This window comes from Colletotrichum chrysophilum, assembly GCF_026319265.1.
Source record: "Colletotrichum chrysophilum strain AFK26 chromosome Unknown scaffold_84, whole genome shotgun sequence".
Taxonomy (NCBI): domain Eukaryota; kingdom Fungi; phylum Ascomycota; class Sordariomycetes; order Glomerellales; family Glomerellaceae; genus Colletotrichum; species Colletotrichum chrysophilum.
Genome location: NW_026517371.1, coordinates 74399 through 95009, shown reverse-complemented (window position 1 = coordinate 95009; position 20611 = coordinate 74399). Strand labels below are relative to the sequence as shown.

Below are 20611 nucleotides of genomic sequence, written 5' to 3'. Positions count from 1 at the left end.
AATTTCGAACACCCGTGACTTGGATGCTACACTAATCCGATGATGACCATGGGCAAGCACTGAGTTGTGGAGAATTGCGAATGAATTCCTTTTGGAAAGATTTACATCTCACGGCTAAAATATTACTAAGGATCGAACATCAAATTACAGAACTAGTGGGAAACGATCACAGATGATACGTACATAGAATCCCACGAGAATACAATGGAAATGTACTACGGTTATCTCAAGTAGCTTCCAGGGTAAAAGCTTTCACCAGCGTCAACTCTTGCCCCTTAAGAGGCTCTCAAGTTGACCGCAGGTATGGTTTTACATAGGCTTATTTGCAATACTTGGACACGTGTTTCAACCCTATATTATTCCTTGTCAAACTCCTTTTCGTAATACTGAAACAGCATCGCGTTAACCCATGGAAACTTGTGTTTGTCTCATGATGGGCACAGACGACGATGACGGCGAGGACGACGATGATGATTACAATGATTCAATGATGACATTAAAGACAAGAACAATATCAATAGTATCAGTGTCACTGAATAAGAAGAAAACGAAGAGGATAAGTATGATAGCATAGGGAAAATCAAACGCCTAGCCCTCCAGACACTTAGCCAGAAGCGACGGGGTCAAGAATCTGAGCAATCACCAGACAACCATTCCCAGCTCTGCAGAGGCAAGCCGATCAAAAGTCTTCATGGTGAACAAACCTGCTTAAGACGTAAACGGAGCGACGATATGGGTGCGGGTCCGTGTTCGATGGTGGCAATGGTTTCTGTTGCCATCAGTCCAAAGCGACCGCAATGTCCGCTGAGTAACAAGGCATTGCTTAGTATCCAGGTGAGGCCAGCCCCCTCTCGTCTGCTCATGAAATTATCCTCATAGGTCCGCTCGACTTTTGGCATTTTTTTCAAAAGGCAAGGACGAGGCTAATTTGTGAAAAAAGTGACCGACACAAGAGATCGCTTTCTCCACATTCATTGGCATCTGAGGGACTCAGCTTGATTCAAGGGTTATGTTCCAGGGTAAGGTTGCGCGTGTCAATGAATAGGTTATTGAGAAGGGATACTGATTCACGCCTCCTGCTTTCTCATACACAGCACAAAATTCAGTTCTGAGGCTCAGCTGAGTTCGACCTTTGTGCGTCATCGCTTTTGACTACCCCTTGAAAACGAACGACAGTTACGAGGCAAAGAGCCCGAGGCAGGTTTTGCATTTGTCGTGCCGACGGCTATCACCCGAGCATGCTCATCTCACCGTCATCAGCTGTCAATCACCATCGCTTCGTGTCTGAAGCCTCGTTCTCTTGCACCGGTACTTCAACCCTAATTTACGTGCAGAGTTTGCCATCTTTCCCGATGCATTGACAAAGGCACTGTGTTTGTGTCGTCTTGGCGTCAAGCTCCGGAATTTTGCTGATGACCGCAAGTTTCGATGTAAGTTGTCCTCTTCCTCCCCCACTTTAAAATGTGAAGAGAGGGCTGTGTAAAAGATCACAGCTGCTGTCAGATCCAGGCTTAATTCAAAGCCGGCAAGGACCGCAGCTTTTGGATCTTGGGTCTTGGGTGGCTCATCAGTTGCGACGATGTCACTAATGCAGGACATGTGGTGTATAACTGAAGTCGCTGTATTCAGGGAGCTATCGAGATCAACTGCTAAATCGGCTACAACGCCTCGGTCAGCACCACCAACGGACCTACATATATTCAAGTTTGGGGTGAGGCGCATCGTTACCACCGCCACGTAGATCGAGAAGCTTGTCAGCGTTTACAAGGACGTTGCCTTCATCAAGCTCAATAGCCCCTTTGCGGGAAACCTCACGAACATCTCATGCCGATATAAGCTTTTCACTACCAACGGGCTTAACATCGAGGTGGTCGCTACCCTGGCGACAAGTATCTCCATCACCCGAACGGTGATGATGGCGAGAAAGGTGCTCAGATGGATGAGGAATGCATCGAGAACAGCGAATGGCACATTGTCGAGCAGTATATTCTTACCTTCGCCAGCAGTTGAACCATCACAGGCCTTTCAAACGAAGACCTTTGCTGACGACGAACGCATAGGTCAATTTCGACCCGTTATTCTCCAAGCCGCCGACACTGGATTTGAATCCGTTGGCATGTACTAACTCCTACGGGCAGCAATGTCAATTGGACCATCTTCCACAGTGATAAAGCCTGCAGTAACGATAATGGTTTTAATGGCAACAGCTCCGATAGCAATGAGACTGGCTACAAAGGCAACAATGCACACAATGGCTTTCGCCTGGAGAGCTTTTCGCCGGACGACGCGCCGATCAGGGACTATAGCAAGGGCTTTCAAAAGAGTCGCAACGAGGAGAGATTCCTTGGTGTTTTCAGGTTCTCAAGTTCGTTGCAGTGAGACTTGAATTGGTCAACTCAACAGTCTCGCCTTTGTCTTGGCGGTATTGAGGGAGCTGTCGGCTCTGTCGCCGGAGAAGCCCTCTCCACAGTGGCCGGCGCCCAGAGTGCTATGGCGAATGGCAACACCTCCAACGCCGTCAAAAATGCCACCAGCTCTGGAGCTATCGAGTGTGCTGTTCAGACTGAAGCATCCCTCCAAGCCATGGTAAAGACAGTCTGCCGGAGTTCTGAGGACCATCAAGTCCAAGTGCCGCTCGCTCAGGCCCAGACTTGACACCACTGTACCCCTTGCTGGTCCTCGCTTGACCTAGTAAGGACTTGATTTGGCTCATCAATAGATGGTTCGCATAAATCAGGAGGGCGGTGGTCTTCAGAGGATGGTGGTGTTCACAGGGTGGTATCGAAACACTGGCGGCGATACCGAGTACACTCTCGATCCCCCCGTCCCCGGTAGCTGAGAGCACACCACTCGAGTTCTCATCAGGCGTGTTGCTATTGCTGAGGCCGCTCTTGAGACTCTAATGACGCTCCCCAGGGAGATGCTAAACCGACTCCGCATTAAGGCCTCCTCTCACGGCGGTGGCGAAGAAGGCTTCTACGACGTGATCAAGTCCGGCGTTCAGAAGACTGGACCTGCTGTTCTGTACATTGCAAAGAAGGCTGTGCACGCCGTCATTCTTGTCATTGTCGTTGAGCTCTCCGAGAGATTCAAGGGTGCAGTCGGCGCGGAGAGCAGCGCAACTCCTTACAATTTAGGCGATAACCACAACAAGATGGGCCGTTTCAACGCTGTTCCGCCTAAGCAAGCTATCGGCAAAACATCTGATCACGGCCATAAGGCGGTGGAGGTGAGCGAAAATTCTCCTCTTGACTTACAATGATGGAAGACCACAATACTACCACCTTCTAAATTGGGCCTCAACGGAGTCCATGTGCCTTAAATAGTTGGCAGTCATTGCCACGTACTGATGAGACAAGGACGTCTCTCCCATCTTGCCTCAACATGGACTTTCCAGACGATGATCCCACCAACGGCCATGGGTTAGGGTTATCGTTGGCTGTCCAATTCGACTTTGCGGTTTGGGTATGTCTAAAACCATGCAAGGTTAGGAATTTTGCCCACTTCGATGGCCTTTTCACTTTTTTGGGGGTTGACGTTGGATATTCGTCGTTGGGGTCTGTCGTTCGTTTTTGGATGCTGGGCTAAGAAGTCGGCTCGGCTGGTCGGCGGTTCCGACTTATGGTGCCAATAGCAGGCTACTCAATCTATCCTATCCTTTAATACATCTATTCGACCCCTTAAATCAATGGCCAGGATCTTGTGACGCTGCCCTTTGCGGCTGCGTGACTCGTTGACAGTCCAGGGCGGGGAAGATAAGCGATAGTGCGCTCTATCATTCGCACTTTAGATTTTCCGTCACTGTGGCCGGTGATTACGATGTTTATGCCGCCTTAACAAACAAGGAAGGCACAGTGCCGATTTGTGGGGTTGATTGAAGATGGAATAAGGTTTGACAAGGTTCATCGACATCTCGTCGGCGATGCCCGCACACCAGCTGGTGCCCGCACTCTTGCTTATCCCCAGGACAGAGCAATGGACAGAACAACGGTGACATCGCCAATACTTGGATCTCTTGGATGAAGCCCAATGACGATTTCATCAGTATGGTGTTGGCTGCCCGCGGGAAACACCCGTGCAGCGAACAGATGGCACTGGCCAAGCAACATCATCAGGCACGACGGTTGTCTTGGCTCTCGAGTCAAACATGCACATCTTAAGACGAACCGATAGAGTGGAACTGCCCCAGGATATAGAGTAACCAGGCGCCGACTCCGACGGTTCCGGACACGAGTGCGCCCTACGCAAATGCAACGCTGTGAATGGGGGAAATGCAGCCTCAGTCAACGGACCAAGCAGCCTTAATTCAGTTTTAAGATCACTGCATGGATCGTCAAAAGCCTATTGCCGGCAACTGAATCACTGCACCCCACTTCAAGCGGGCGACCGACTCAACTGCGATTCCGATTGGGGTGTTTAGACTTTATGTTTGCAGAGCTAAAAACGTTCCGCCCGCTGACAACGTGAAGGGCCCCCCGAGCTGGTAGGCTTTCTGCAGGTGAGTGCAACGGTAACTGTGTTAGTCGGTATGAAGGGAGGGGCGGAAGGTACTCGGGTTCGTTACCACGCCGGGGCGGGAAGAATGCCTGATGGCTCGTGTAAGACAGACTAGCTCTAGTACGGACATCAGACGGCCTGTTGCTGTGAGACTTGAGACAAAGGTTGTCCGACCTGAAATGAGGGGTTCGCGGACGTTGACGACGACAACAACTGCATTCCTGCCTTGATTCTCTCAGGATGGCGAAGAAACATCAAACATCGGCTGGGAAAGCAAGGTGGAAGATCTTGTGCCCTTTTGACCGTTCTTTTACTCTCATGACCACTCCCAAGCCTGACTGTAGATTGGGACACACGCAGTAGCTTCGGTCATCCCGTGCATCCCCATATCGTTCCTCTCCCATCTCATCTCCTTTGTACCTGCGTCTCGTTCCACTGCATCCACCAGCGAATCTTGCGGCTGCTTCTCGTCTGCGAACTGCACCCCGGAGGTGTAAGGCGGTCGTCCACACCCCCATTTCGTTTGACTACAAAACATATCTTATCCCAAGCTCTTCCTCCCACCTGTTTGTCTTCTGCCCGTCCGTCTTCTGCCCGTCATCCACAATGCGTCCGTTCGTTTCGCTCGTTTCTTTCCTTTCTTGCCTGACCCAAGTTTCTGCTTGGGCCCCGCGCGCCAGCGGACATGGTGCTCCAGGGCACTATGGAGGTATGCAAACGCATGACGCCAGCTTCACACCCGACCATATCTTGAGGGTCACTCAAAAGAACGTCTCAATTGGTTGCCAAACACGGGAGTCGGTTGTCGTTAATGGCACTCTCTACGGCCCAACACTAAGGCTCCCGCCCGGACAAAGGAGTTGGATTAGAGTATATAACGACATGGAACACCACAACACTACCATGCATTGGCACGGACTCAGCATGCGCATGGCGCCCTTTTCAGATGGCACTCCGTCTGCGAGTCAATGGCCCATCCCACCGGGTCGCTTCTTCGACTACGAGGTTTACCCTCTGAAGTCAGAGTCTGGTACTTACTTCTATCATTCGCATGTGGGCTTTCAGGCTATGACGGCCGCCGGGCCTTTGATCATCGAGGATAGTGCGGAGCCTCCTTACGCATATGACGATGAGCGAATCATTATGCTTTCTGACTATTACAACAAGACCGACACTCAGATTGAAAAGGGATTGACTGCGTCGCCTTTCGTATGGTCGGGCGAGACCAATGCGGTCCTCATCAATGGTGTTGGGGTTTCCGTCGACGAAACAGCTGGCCAAAACGGCTGCAAGCTGCCTATCATCAACGTTGAGCCTGGAAAGACTTACCGTCTGCGATTCATCGGTGCCACGGCCATCTCTATGGTGCAACTGGGCATTGTGGGCCACGATAACTTCACCATCATTTCTGCTGACGGCGCGTACACCAAGCCTCACTCCGAGAATATCATGCAACTGTCTTCGGGTCAGCGCTTTGATGTCATCTTCAAGGCGAAGACTGAGGAGGAGCTCAACGGAACGGGCGACTTCCTCATCCAGATGGAAACAAAGGACAGGCCAAAGGTCTACCAAGGCTATGGTGTCCTGCGATACTACAAGGCCACGACTCAGATTAACAAGGCGCCCGCGACTCCTCCTTTAACGTTCTCCACGAAGCCCTATGAATGGGCCGAGTACGCATTGGAGCCTCTGGTGCCCAACAATTTTCCAAAGGCAAGTGAGGTGACTCGCACGATCAACATCGACAGCCGGCAGTTGTCTACGCAATCAATCATCTGGCAGATCAACGGACTGGAGTGGAATGAGACCTCGTCACCGTTCCCTGGTGATAAGCCGTACCTGGTCAACATCTATGAACAAGGGGAAGCCGCGATGCCAAACTACACAGCTGCGATGAACAACAACGGTTGGGATCCAACAACATTGACTTGGCCTGCGAAGCTTGGCGAGGTAAGCAATTATTATTAGTTGGCGTCTGTGGCATACGCTTACCAATTTGCAGGTTCTTGAGATTGTTTGGCACAACACTGGTTCCCTCGTCAACAATGGTGGTGGCGTCGACTTCCACCCATTCCACGCCCATGGTGGACATTTCTGGGACATTGGAAGTGGCAACGGAACATACAACCAAACAGAAAATGAGGAGAAGCTGAAAAACTACAACCCGGTCAAGCGAGACACAACGAACCTTTACCGATACGGCGAAAAGACGACATCTGGCGCTAACGCTGGCTGGAGAGCGTGGCGTCTGCGCGTAGAAGATGCCGGTGTCTGGATGGTATGTTTCATTCTGCTCGGCTCATCGTGAGACATGGGACTAACGAACATTCTAGATCCACTGCCACATCCTGCAACACATGGTGATGGGCATGCAAACTGTCTGGGTCATGGGAGATTACAAAGACATTGCCGTCTTGCCCCTCTTGGATACGGCTGGGTATCTGCAGTTTGGCGGCAACTCGACGGGCAACTCAACAGACGCGCCGACAGTAATGCATTTCTTTGAGGCGGATGACTAAGCGTAATCATGAATTCATAGACATATTTTGATATCCATAGAGCTCACTACCATCATGGGGTTTGGAGAGCACACAGAGTACGACACCACAATCAATCGTGGACCCGCTACAGGGATCCAATTTCTTCAATTGTTGAATCATGTTCAAGCCGTTGTGCACGTTTCCTGGGCTGGAACTGTCACTGGTGTCCTTGACCCAAAAGACTGACTCGCGAGCGCAAACCACGAAAATCTCGATGTTGAACATAAAACGGTGTGAGCCGTGATGCTTGGCATTGGCCAAGCGACGGGAACTTTGTTTTATTTGTTTCCCTTTACTTCTGATCGACATCTGTCCGTGATGGGAATGTCTCATTTGGTGGTGCACTGTGCCTCTAGCGCGGCAGGCATCTTGCTGTTCTTCGCTGTCTCCGTGAGTAGGCAACTTCCCTGATAAGGGCACTAACTGAATATGTGTAGGCGATCCTTTATGGTGTCGGTCGCGCCGCTTACAACATCTACTTCCATCCGCTTCGGCATTATCCCGGTCCCCGACTGTGGGCAATAAGCCGCCTTCCCTGGAACCTCGTCAATCTCAAAGGAAGCTTAGCCTTCAGAATTCGAGAACTGCACGAGCAGTACGGCCCAGTGGTCAGAATTGCGCCAGATGAGCTATCATACACCAGCTCCGCCGCCTGGAAGAAGATCTACGGTCAACGAACCCCTGAGTTCCCAAAGTGCTTTGACGGCCGTGGAATCGCTGGTCCGAGTGTGACCAACCCAGCTGCTCGCAATGGCGGCATTGTCACCGCTGATCAGGAGCCACATGCCAGACTCCGGAAAGCCGTCTTACCAGCGTTTAGCGAGCGTGCATTGAGAGAACAAGAGGAAATTCTGCAACTGTACGCCAACAAACTTGTAGATCGGCTACGATCCTCCAGTAAGGCAGGTGCCCCACAGGATCTGGTCAAGTGGTTCAGCCTGGCTGCCTTTGATATTATCAGTGATTTGGCATTCGGCCAGGCCGCTGGCTGTCTAGACGATGCATCCCAGCCATGGCTCCAGGTTATCGGGACTAGAGCTCAGGGCATTGTCCGGTATCAATTTGCGATTCATTACGGCTTGGAAGGGTGGCTTGAGTGGCTCGCCCCGAAGGCACAGAAACTGGCTCTCAAGAAGCATGGCGAACTCACAGCTGGGAAGGTCAAGCGAAGGCTTCAGGCCACCGAGAACAAGAAGGATTTCATGAGCTACATTCTGGAAAATCCTCAAGCGGACCTGAGCAATGCCGACCTCGTCAGAATGGCATCGGCCTTTATTGTGGCTGGCAGCGGTACTGCTGCCACCGCGCTGTCCGGCATCACGTACTTCTTGTGTCGGAGTCCTGAGAAATACTCAAGATTGACACAGGAGATCCGCAACGCCTTTACGAGAGGCGAGGACATCACGATGACTTCAACCGGTGAGCTGCGATACCTCAAGGCAGTCATTGAGGAAGGGTTGAGAATATATCCTCCAAGCCCCAGCGCTTTACCCCGTTTCGTGCCTGGTGTCGGCGAAGATATTGACGGCAAATGGGTTCCAGGAGGGGTATGTCCATAGCCCATAAGTACTTGTGTGAAGACCGCTAACAAGATCGGCTTGACAGACCGCAGTTGGAGTCCATCAACTTTCAGCTGCTCACTCGGGATTTAACTGGTCACATCCCAAAGAGTTCATTCCTGAGCGATGGATGGATGAAGATTTCAGCAGGGACGACAAGTCTGCCAGTCAGCCATTCTCATTTGGTCCGAGAAACTGCATCGGAAAGAGGTGAGAGAGTCGCAGTGGGCCCCAAATTGGAGACTTACTGACAACACCTCTAGCATGGCATATGCAGAATTGCGCATCGTTTTGGCCAAGATTCTATGGAATTTCGATCTTGAGCTTGTCGACATGGCTGAAGATTGGGTGAGCAAGCAAAGGATCTACCTCATCTGGCAAAAGGTGCCGTTGATGGTTAGATGTCGCCAGAGGGTGTAACTAAGAATTATGTATGTAATTGTAACAAATTGAACATACCCATCAACGATTCCCTGATACTCAGTGATATTTTACATTACATAGCTACATCCTGAGCATGATATACCTAAATTCCTTGATGCCTGTATGTCCTCAATCCGGAATATCCAGCTCGATGAAGCGTTGCTAGCCGGGCGGATGGATGCGAACAATGACGGGAGGAGACAGCGGGTAACGACAACGGCGCCATACAACAACGACGGGGGCGGCGACGACAATAAAGATGAGAGCAATGGTGAAAAATATCATGAGAATGACAAGAATAGTAGATGACAGGTTCGACAGAAGTAATAACAAGACTAAAATAAAACTTTTATGCGGCTCTCTGCTGAAGGTATTACGCTACGAGTATCCCCTCGAATAGTAGAACTCGTTCCGGATACCAAGGAATGTCGTTTTAATGTAGTCCTAGTCTATTGTCTTGGGTTCCTCACGGGTACCCTAGTAGCGTCGTACTCTGAATATGTACTTGGATGGCAGAAAGCTTAATGCTGGGTGGCCCTGGGGATTTTGCTCATAAACGTCAAATGCGAACCTGGAGAACACGTGCTTTCTGTGTATAACCTTCTTACCATCTAACTTCTTTTCCACTGCTTTCTCCGCTTTCTGTAATTGACACTACGCATTGTTTGTTCCTGTTCAACCCATCCTGTTTTCAAGTCCCGACATCCGCCCATTTGTGGCCCCATACTTTCACGATGCGATGTAGTTCAGTAGTAGAACTACCCCAGCACGCCTCTCTCCGAAGAAATCCGGCACAGGATATTCGATGGACGGCAATCCCACCGGAGCTCCAACTGATGATCTTGGAAGAGCTCGGTAGCTTGGCCCATGGAAAGCATTCCCTAGCCAGATTGGCAAGTGTATCTCGGCAATGGCAGACATTTTTCGAACCGCAAATATGGCAGACCCTGAACTTCCAATCGTCAACTCTTGATCGTACTCTGATGAAACGATATACAACAGACATTCGAAAAACACTGGTCAAGAAGATCTCCTTCCACTTATGGCTCAGAGAATACTCTTGTGACGATTGCGACCAACCAGAAGACGCACGCACAGCCACCTCGAACGATGCGAGTTTCATCAGACAGTTGACCGCACTTTTCTCTGCACTTTCAAGTTGGGAGATGGGGGGCTTAACACTCGAGCTTAGCGCCAGCTCCCCTAGCGACTCACAGTACCAGCATCCCGGTAGATGTGAAGCTCACAATCGGCCGACATATTCTCCTCGAGGTGCCAGGGAGCGATTGATCGGAAATCTCCTGCACGTGGGAAGTACCCGCAAATCATATTTTCCTAGGGTACCTGTGATTCAAGAATTTTCCATCCGGAAAACCTTTTATCGCAGCCTATCGGCAATTTCTATGCGAGACATACTGCAAAGCCTGCCGTAAGTCAAGCGTATCAACTACGAACCATGGCCTGCAGTTACACGGCTAGGACAGGCTGAGAGGAACAGGGCGAGCGCAATGCTGTTCCTAACGATCAATAACTATTCGACCATTAAAGAGGTGTTTTTATGGGAGACACAATCCCAACGGCTTCACAAACAGCGATTCTATGCCAAGAAATCAGATGATATTTTGACCTCGGCCGCAGTGAGTGCCAGCTTTTATCTCAACAGGCTCGCAATATCTCATGCAATCGATGCGAAAGACTTTTTCAGGCACTGCAATGTGCTGATAGAGGCTTCTTCCAGCTCACTACAAACCCAGCTAGCTGTGTCCTGGCCCAAACTCACCGATTTGGTACTTACTTGCCAGATTGACCAATGTTTGAGTCTACACAGCATAGCAAACCTACTTCAAGCAGCAAGTCAAGCAGCTATGCGCATGCCCCATCTCAGGACTATGGAAGTCTGGGCAGCCGCTGTGCACAAGGGCTTCATGTTCAGGTATGCTGTTCTAGGCGAGAAAGCTGAACTCACGATATATGTGACTTTGCATGTAGAAATACCCAACTGGGTCACATCAACGTGGGAAGCGGTATCAAAACAACACAGAAATCGGATTTTCGAACGCAAAGTCTTATTTATCGATCCGGCGACTTTGAATAAGCGCCACGATATTTGCAGACACCTTAGATTACGTCACCTGCTTCAGCAATGGAACTGATCGGAGTGTTTGACAGCCTTCAGTGAGGAGCATAGTATATATTGACCCAGCGATGGCAGGTAACAGGCAGTGCATTTAGAATCAACAATGCCTCAAAAACACAGCGAAGAATAGCGACGACATCAGGACCCAATACAACGTACTATTTATTTACGCATCACTCCATGATTATGTCTCGTATCACAGGACACACGTTCTGTTATTTTCTCTCACCACTATGACCAGGTACGGAACCTCACAGCCCCCAATCCCTCTTTTCTCTCTCGTCCACGTGAAGAATCCAATCCTAATTCGGACTCAGGTGGACGTCGCGTTCACTGCGTCCGCCCTGTTCGCACTTCTTGTCAGTCTCTAGACACACAATACCTAGATGGAAGACAATTCGTACCTGCTGTAGCGAAAGTTGGTGTAGCTAGCCACACGGCTCAAGCCGAGGTTTGTCGTGCACTCTTCGCCCGCTGAAAGAGAGTATGCCACCCAAGAACCACCAATACCCTTGAGCTGGGTGATGGCATTAACCGAAGCGTGGTTCTTGATGCGCAAAGCGCCGGCTAGATTGCAGCCTGGGAAAGAAAAGAAAAGAAGCTCTGAATTGAGCTTCCGGACGGACCACAGGTATCGAGAGTACCCGAGGTCTCACAGTTGCCAGACTCAACGGTGAACCAGTTGGTACGCGACTCAATGGGATCGATGACTCGGCAGGTCAGTGCGTCCTGGGCAATAGCTGTGCTAGCTAAGACAGCAAGAGTGAAAATATCGGCTCTCATATTGAAAAGTGAACAAAGATTGAGCCAGAAGTACCGAAAGGTGATTCAATTATGTCTTGGGAGAGTTTGTAACAATGAGGTTGATGGGGAAGGAATGACCAAATTGGTAGGGACCGAGACAGCCTTATATAAGTTTCTACAATAATTCATAATTCACAAATACAGGACATAAACTCCTACATACCGGCAGATTGATGCTCCAGAAGTATTTCAAGAATCTAACTTTGGTCTTACAGTTCCAAAGTATGGTTTACCATATCTAACTTGAATTATAAATCGTTCCACCAACAACTTGACAACACACACGAGGAGTCCCGCGATGCAGCCCACGGGCAGACATGCAGATGCCGGCGGGATGTCAAACTATGGGTCGTATCTCGGCCGAAGAGGTGCTCGAAGTAATGGCATCTTGTATGTGTCATCCTTCCACTATACTTGTCGGGACTTAGATAGCGTCTCCCACAGGCTTGAGCGTTTATTCCCTTCGTTGGTAATCCTGCGTGAGTGCCCTTGTCATCGAGTCACTATAAATTGAAGCAGACTCGCTGCCCAAGCTCGAATGCTCATGAGTAGGGTTCGATTTCAAACTGCATATCTGGAGAAAATTCTCTAGCGCTTGTCGAGACGCTATTTCAACTCCTATGGCCACCTTCGTCGACCGCCCGAGCCCGCAAAGCCTCCTTGCATCAACGCGAAAATCTTCGGTGTCATACCTACTTCCACGTTGTGAATACATGTACGCATGAAGAGCTTCTGGGAGCTGCAGAGCTACGGAATCACCCCGGTCAATGCCAATGACTTCAGGCGCGCGCGAGCCGGCGGGATGCCACGGGTGAAAGGACCATCCATTTTCGATTTGCAAAGAACACATGATAAGTCTGCTGCCGCTGAATACGTCGCCCTTTTGTACAGCTGGATCGGTGTCTTGGCTCTAAAGGTGGGGGCGCTGGAATAATCAACCATCATCCCATTGGATGCGGCGTTTGAATAGACTCCGAGAAGAGTTCGGTACGGCCCGTTCTGACCCCATTGTGCCCTTGACACCAGCTCATCAAAGTATTGCCACAAATCAGATCTGTAGAATTCTAGGCTCAAACTTTTGGCAATGAAAGTGCAAGATGATAGATCACATCAATAGTCGACTGCAGGAGTGAAGTCACACCAGAGGAACACATGAGGCCAAACAAGTCACCACTGCCGTATCGATGTTCAACAGCAACATTAACGTCTTTGCTATGATTTACTGCTATATAAAGCCAGGAATACTTCCAGAAATATGAGTCTTACTCCGTTGTCATCATCACCACCATCATCATCATCATCATTATTACACTCCCGCAACATAATTCACAACTCAAAAAGCTCTTCGACTCTGTTCCAGCCATGAGACTCACTATCCTGTCCATAAGCGCCTTCATCGTTGCGTCTGCAGCTCAAACTACCACTTGCACTGTCGTTGACCCTTCCGTCGATCACTCCAAATGGTATACTCCCAGGTCTGGGTCGTGTACGACCACAGATGGCGTAACGTCCTGTTCTGAATCTACCATCGCCGCCTATTTCTCCGCTCCTGGTTGTAACAATGCCGGTACCGTGCGCATCAAAAGCACTAGTGAAACGCGAACTATCGTACTACTCAAGGGCACTGGTGGTGCCGTCGTAGGATACTACGTCGACGCTGGGAAAGAGTGTACGCTAGCGTTGGTACCAAGCACATTTCAAGCTTCAGCACCTATCGGATATAAGTTCCTCTGAGCTTTCTGGACTTATAAGTTTCTATGCACAATGCCGTTGGTCTGGAGGCTAACCATGAATAACAGGTCTACCCGTCTCAAACCGCCAAATGGAACTGAATACATTCGTGGGAAAAGGCTATTATTTGGCGGTTTGGGTGACCGCCATTTCAGAGTGCATTTGGCGGGCAAAAGGGGTAGGGGCGAACAGATTACGTAGGCATCCACAAAGATCACAATACTCAAGCAGAACCTCAGACAAGACAATGAACAGACGGGGATAATTGTTTCGCCAATACATTTGTGACTCTATCTCGCAGCCTGGTCGGCCCTCTACTCCTCCTTGTTGACTTGTGGTTGCGAACATTGAGGCTTATTTCGGGATGGTGTCCAAGCCAGAGTTTAAATTAGAGTTGCGGAGCCAACCCGCCGTTTGGAAGCATCCTGAACGAAAGAAAGATCTATTGGATCCAATCTCCATATTGAACATTGGCCATGTTCTCATTTCTCATTTCCTGTCAATCGAAACAGCGTGCTAGCATATTTTGTAGCAATACTTCGCAAACTACAATCAGGACCTACTGTTCTTAGGTGACGAGATGTCCTTGGCTCCTGCAAATGCGTATGCCCGTATACTTTGTCAAACCCAATGACTACGAGGAATCCCAAGCGTTACATAACATATGGCTGATAAGCCGTCCCATTCCTTATCGCTGTGCGGTACAGCTTCTTGTTGGATCGATGCAGGTAGAGCTTCAGACCCATTGCGCTCACGCAGGCGATCAAGCCCATGACCATCATCATGATGAACGCCAAACGATACCGAGGCTCGTCAGAGTCGACAAAGAAGTAGGGAGCGATCAGATTTCCGATTTGACCCAAAACGTTGACGAGGGCAACGGAAATTGCACGTTTCTCAGGGGTTCTGCCCATCGTATTGGAAGTCCAGGTGCTGATCAAGGGGTTGGCGAAGTACATGCCGCCAACGTAGATGAAAGAGGCACCATAACGGGCGTTCCGGTTCTCGGTGGCGAGGCAAATGATGTAGCCGATACACCCAAACGCAATAGGACCCGCAAAGTGGTATCCACGCTCCTTAGTCTTGTCGGAGTGCCAGGCATTGACCAGGGATCCAGCGGCGGCGAAGATGTATGGGGGCGCCGTGAGCACCAGAGTGATCGTGTTGTTGTAGCCAAATCCACGAACGATTGATGGGAAGAAGTTGGAGAACCCGTAGGCAGCCGAGATGCCGATGTTCATGCCGACGAGAAGCCACATCTTGTAATCGAAGACACTCATCTTCAGTCCGTGCCATACACCAGTCTTCGCCTCCGCGGTGGAAACTCGATCGGCAAGAATGCGAGCAGCGGCGACTTTGCGCATGTCCTCAGTCATTGACCATCGAGCACTACCAGTTGTGGAGTCTGGATAGTCGGGCAGAATGAACAGGGCGATCATGGCAAGTCCTGCGCCAGTGGACGCGAGGACGATGAAAAGCCACTGCCATCCAGCCAAGCCGTACGACCCTTCAAGCGTGCCGAAGACCGCGGCAGCAATGAGTCCTGCGGTGCAAAATGCGAGTGTCTGGCCAGTGTATAGAAGGGCACATCTAAGCGCCATCTCCTTCCTTGTGTACCAGCAAGACATGACATAAATTGCCTGGAACCGATATCATTAGTCATAGCAACTGTCAAGATCGAATTCATACGTACACCAGGAAACAGCGGTGCCTCGACCACTCCTAAAAAGAATCTCACGGCAATAAGCCCTTGGTAGTTCTTCACACCACAAGTGGCAGCGGAGACGCTAGACCAGACCAGCGCCATGCAGCAGAGGTACAGGCTAGGCCGCACCTTTCCAATGATCATGTTCGAAGGGATCTGGCCAAGAACGTAGCTACCAATTCATTAGCATTTAAAGAGGTTCTGCGAGGTACAATAAACTGACCCAACACTTAGAATCGAGACTGCAGTGCCGTATTGGTACCCTTTCAGATCCAAGTCCTCGTCAAGGCTACTGAGTCTAGCCTGTCTATGATTCGATGTGCGTCAGCTTGAAGCCAAATGATGAACCATTATGCTAGGGGTCTTGGGACTTACGCGATGGAGGCACGGTCCAAGTAGTTGAAAAGATACAAGACCCAGAGGCAAGGCATTAGAGTCATGTCAAGGCGTTTGACGACCTGCTTCTCCAGCTCTCTCCAGTTTGGGATGCCCAAAGCGTCGATCTGCTCCTCTGGAGAAGGCAGAAGCTCCCCCTTTCCGTCCCCATCATTTGCCTCGACGATTGACGGTTCTTTGTTGACCTCATCTGGGCGGTTTGCCTCGACGGCACCCGGGGGGGCGGTGCCTCCAGTATGTTGGGAGGGCTTTTCTTCGGCAACCATATCTTGCAAAGGAACTGATATTGACAGGAATGAAGAATGAGATAAATCATAGAATAAAGTCAGATCAAAGAAAATAAGAACGCAAGAAGCTTCTTATAAAGAAAGGGATGGAAAAGTAGACGAGGAAAAACAGTTGAACAACAGCATCCGTTGAGGCTGGATCTCGCTTCGCATTGCCCCGTCTCCCCATATCTCTCCGCTTCAACCCTCCTCATTTTCCCCAGACCCCGCCTCCAGATTTGAGATGCTCCACGCTAGCATTCTCAGCAGATGGGGTCTTTTCGAACGTGGATGTCGACTTGCCAACCAATTCAATATGAAAGTGATCGTCTACCAAGCCCGCCTCCCCACTGATTTCTTTTCCGATATCTTCCCATCATCCGAGGTTAATCAGTCGTTGATTCTCTTGCAAGCATCTAGCTACAGCGGGTTCGTCCAAGTGCAGTCTCCATCGCGAAGCCGTTCTAGGGTCTGGGCGGGCTCGGCGTGCATCTCGCAGAGCCGCTGAAATTTGACCATACATGGCTTCTCAAAGACCAAGATGGCAAAATATCCGACGCCTCGACCGACCTGAAAGTCGGGAACAGGGAGGATTTCAACATTTGGCGGCAAATTCGTCAAATGAAGCCTAAGAATGGTTGGAGGGGAGGAGCGCGGCGGGCGGGCCAAGATGGCGGGCCAAGATCTCCAAGACTCCAAGACTTCTTGGTGCTCGGGAGTTGACCGAAGCGCCTCAACACAAGATGGAATCTGGCTCGATGTTCAACTTGGCATGGAAGCTATGATCGCGCCCAGCAGAGCCGCCTTGGAAATGTTCAAGGTTTGAATCCTCCTCTCCGCACGGGGAGGCCAAGTAGATGCTCCGAATTATGGGACAGCATATCTCGGAAACCATTTGAAGCACCGACCGCTTCGCTACCTCTCAGTACTCCCTCGCCATGAGATAAGATTTCTTTTCATATTCTAATCTCTCCTTGCCTGACGCAAATCATTCCAATTACATTTCCGTGACACGTTTGCAAGATCCGTGTTCTGCGTTGAATTTCCAACCAAGGCACCTGAAGCGTCTTGCTGTGTTCTCTAATTGGATTGAAAGGCTTCACAGTTCGTCACTCCTCCACTTCGGCTCAGAAGGCGGATGAGCCAAGTCGAGGGAAATCGGGGCAGGCGTCGTCTTTCTTAGCGCTCTGCCATCTTTGTCAACAGCCTCCGCAATGACTGCTATACCTTCAGATACATCTACTTCGCGAAACGTGGCGTGAGTCTCGAAGCCGTCACGGTCGACTTCACCCAGGAAATCTTCCCTGGAGCCCGCTGCAGAGCGGACGTAGACCCTCCACGAAGCAGCCTCCGTATCCCCGTTCCACGAGACGTAAACATCCAAGTCACCATCTTGGACACCCTTGAAAGCCACAATGGCAGGTTCCTCAGCAGGTGTTCCGGTCCAGTTGTATCTGAAGCCACGATAGCTCTGCGTAAAGATACCCTCCGGAGCCGAGTCAAGGTCCGCGTGGAACAAGACCTTGCCCTCATGGCTGAACTCCGTCACCGCACCGGACTGGCCCCAGTTGATAAAAACATTATCGTTTGGCAAAACTTGCAAGCTGCCCTGCGTGTGCGCCGACAGGTCATCTGGAGCATCGTACGTCTGAATCGCTTTCGCAGTACCGTCGGTGTGGTTCAGCTTATAGATACGACCCCGTGAGAACGCGTTGGTCTTTTGAGGCGCCGAGTGGGCCCCGTTGTCAAACAGAGAGATGATCTCGATCTTTCCATCTGCGGAACGACTGCGAAATCGCGCGTGGTGTTGGTAGCCGAACACGTCTTCATTGGCTAGCGCGAATGAGGAACCTCCATGGAAGCCTCCGAGCTGCCAGATGATCTCGCCGCTGGTTCCGTTGATCTTGAAGACCGCCGCGACATTTCTTGCCGACATGAGATAGTTTCCTTCCTCATCCTTGTCGACGCTATTGATGTGGAAATAGTTCCAAGCATCCGTTTCACTTTTGCCACTTCCAGGCAGACCGGCTCCAAAGTCGAGCGGGAAAGCGCTATCTGAGAAGAGTAAGCCATAGGTAACCAACCGACCCCGGGTGTTCAATCACTCACACTTGGGATCAACGTGGTCAAAACTCTCCCATTCAAAAATGACGTCCCCGGTGTCAATGTCAATCTCTATAAGAATGATTAGCAGCAGACTGACATAAAACGGAGGAAAGCGTACCTTGAAAACCCCCTGAGAGGATCCAATTCTGCTCCGCAGTCCCTCCCCATGGCTTCAACGACACGGTTCGCGGGATCGGCGTCTCCACCAAGGCCGTCTTCCCGTCAACGAGCCGGAACTCGTGCGCCGAGACGAGCCGGTGCGATCCGACCTTGACCACCTTGGCGACTTCATAGTCGGGCCCAAGGAGCGTGTGGTAGCCAAACATCCTACCGTGCTTTCCATCAAGCGATCCTTGAAACGCACGCAAGTACGGCTTCCCGTTCCAAGTATCGGGGCGGAAGTTCGCGACCCATCCGGAATGGTGTCCTATGCCGGACCAGACTAACTCTCCATCGTCTCGAAAGATGTAAGCTCCTGGCTGGACTGGACCACGGTGACCTTCTTCGAAACCCTCGTAGGGCGCCACGAAGATGAAGCCCTTCTCCACGACATTGCGGTCGGCCGGAACCGTAATGTTGAGTCTCGGGGCGGCAAGTTCGGGGCGGGACCGGAAGCGCCAGTCAGCGGCTGCAAGAGAGGCCAAGCTGAGGCATGCGACCCCCGGAGTGAGCTTCATCCTATAACTTTTCTTAGATTCAAGACTTTCCCACGTTTCAATGGAAGACGAGGGGTTGATGTTTTGTGAATGTGAATATGGCCGAAATCCTCGAAGCTTTCGTCTCAGCTTTTAAGCAGGAAACCCTTGGCTAATCCCAATGAGCCCAAAACGCAAACACCAGTTGATATGGCGCAAGAGCTTGATCAGTTGAGCGATGCCGCGCTTCAAATCCAACATCGCCGGCTGAATCGGTTCGGGCCGGTCATCACCCACTCGGAAGCCGTGCCGCTGCTCTCGTAATTCAATGACGTGCTCTCAATCCAGCAGATGAACAACCGCGACAACAACCACAAGCGCGAAGATTGATTTGATGAGGCTTTTACATCCAATGCCGGGGTGCCATGTCCCTGCTCGGTGCACCTCCTCCGAGTTCCTGCGACATCCGCTGCATCTTAAGATGCTCGCCGGAGCGCATCCGCGATTGTGGGGCCGAATATTCATGTCTCCAGCTGGCGGGCCACTTATGTAGGCGATCGGGACGACGAGGTGCAGCTCGAACGACTAGAACATCTAAGGCAGCGGGAATGATAAAAGTCATAGACACGACGAATGTACCCAATATGCAAATACGCTGGAGCTCCGTCCGGATACCACGACTCTGGTCGATTACGTCCAAGTGCATCGTCGGCAAACTCGATTTGTTTCTGATGATGAAAGCCAGAACGCTCACCCATTATACAATTCACATTCCACAATCACAATCACAATCATAATCACCATCTTCACGTGCGCAAGCATTCAATCTCAACCGGGTATATTGTTCACCAACCCCTCGACCCCATCCTCCCTTTCTGGTTCACATCCACTCTAGAGCTCGCAAGCCTCGCCGGTGTTCTGTGTAGTACCCAGCTTATCGTCGCAGTTAATATCAAATCGGCTCTGCGCCAGAGCGTTCGACTTGGCGATACAGCAGATCTAATCCCAAGTTAGCATCTCTCCCCCTACATTTCCTTCTTCAAGTCAGATGATAACTTACTCCCCTGCCGAAGTCCTTTCCACCGGCGCCGGTGCAAATACTTCCATCCGTCATCACGTTGTTGCTAATGTCTCTGCACAGAAATGTCGAGGCCTGCGCGGAAGCGAGAGCGACGAAGACGCTCGTGGCAACAATCGTGAACTTCATTTTGCTGGTTGGGTATATGATTCAAACAAGGCTTTGGAGCAAAGTAAACAAAAACTGGGCGATCAACGCTGTAGTGTAGAAGACTGAATGAAGAGGCTGGATGAACTTGAGATGAACCAACCGTCTCTCAAGGTCCCAGTTCATCCGTTTTATACATCGTCAACAAAGTCGAGTCAAGTCATGACAAGAGGCGCCGACAGCTGAGGGCCCCGCCTCACTCGTTCCGGCAGAACGACCCGCAATCCGGTACGACACTGCGCTTCACACGCGCGCGCCGAGTCATTCCCCCCCGGCCGCGCCACCCCGCCGGTACACGTCTCAGACGTCTGAACTGGGTCCCTGAAACTTTGACAACGGCGTCGGCGAGAGCTCTTTCCCTGTCGCTGCGCGCATCTTCATATAAGGCCAGCAATCAGAGGGCGGCCTCGCGTGAATCGTAAATGGGGCCCCGGTCTGAATGCATCAGCTTGTTCCAGAACGTTGGCTTCCCTCAAAATAAAGTTCACGATAACCTTCCGAAATAAGCTGCAAACTGGGCAAACTAGCCGGAGAAATCCACGCGAGTTGCCTGACGTTGCGTCGCCGCGGAACTCTCCACACAGTGA

The 20611-nt window shown here is 50.8% G+C and overlaps 5 protein-coding genes across 5 annotated transcripts; 2 read left to right on the top strand and 3 right to left on the bottom strand.

Moving 5' to 3' along the window:
• Positions 1-2902: 2902 nt before the first annotated feature.
• COL26b_009067 (uncharacterized protein) lies at positions 2903-3427 on the top strand (the record flags this gene model as incomplete). The annotated part of the gene is made up of 2 exons (XM_053181808.1): positions 2903-3229; positions 3398-3427. 2 exons carry the CDS (start codon positions 2903-2905, stop codon positions 3425-3427), a joined length of 357 nt encoding a protein of 118 aa, XP_053034240.1.
• A 1973-nt stretch (positions 3428-5400) lies between these two features.
• On the top strand, positions 5401-9016 carry COL26b_009066 (uncharacterized protein; the record flags this gene model as incomplete). The annotated part of the gene is made up of 6 exons (XM_053181807.1): positions 5401-6447; positions 6500-6775; positions 6831-6986; positions 7475-8584; positions 8643-8806; positions 8860-9016. The coding sequence occupies 6 exons, from the start codon at positions 5401-5403 to the stop codon at positions 9014-9016; spliced, it is 2910 nt and encodes a 969-aa protein (XP_053034239.1).
• A 5328-nt stretch (positions 9017-14344) lies between these two features.
• On the bottom strand, positions 14345-16058 carry COL26b_009065 (uncharacterized protein; the record flags this gene model as incomplete). The annotated part of the gene is made up of 3 exons (XM_053181806.1): positions 14345-15331; positions 15430-15568; positions 15772-16058. The coding sequence occupies 3 exons, from the start codon at positions 16056-16058 to the stop codon at positions 14345-14347; spliced, it is 1413 nt and encodes a 470-aa protein (XP_053034238.1).
• Positions 16059-17157: 1099 nt separating this feature from the next.
• On the bottom strand, positions 17158-18841 carry COL26b_009064 (uncharacterized protein; the record flags this gene model as incomplete). The annotated part of the gene is made up of 3 exons (XM_053181805.1): positions 17158-18113; positions 18168-18233; positions 18283-18841. The coding sequence occupies 3 exons, from the start codon at positions 18839-18841 to the stop codon at positions 17158-17160; spliced, it is 1581 nt and encodes a 526-aa protein (XP_053034237.1).
• Positions 18842-19690: 849 nt separating this feature from the next.
• Positions 19691-20006, bottom strand: COL26b_009063 (uncharacterized protein; the record flags this gene model as incomplete). The annotated part of the gene is made up of 2 exons (XM_053181804.1): positions 19691-19798; positions 19860-20006. 2 exons carry the CDS (start codon positions 20004-20006, stop codon positions 19691-19693), a joined length of 255 nt encoding a protein of 84 aa, XP_053034236.1.
• Positions 20007-20611: the final 605 nt, after the last annotated feature.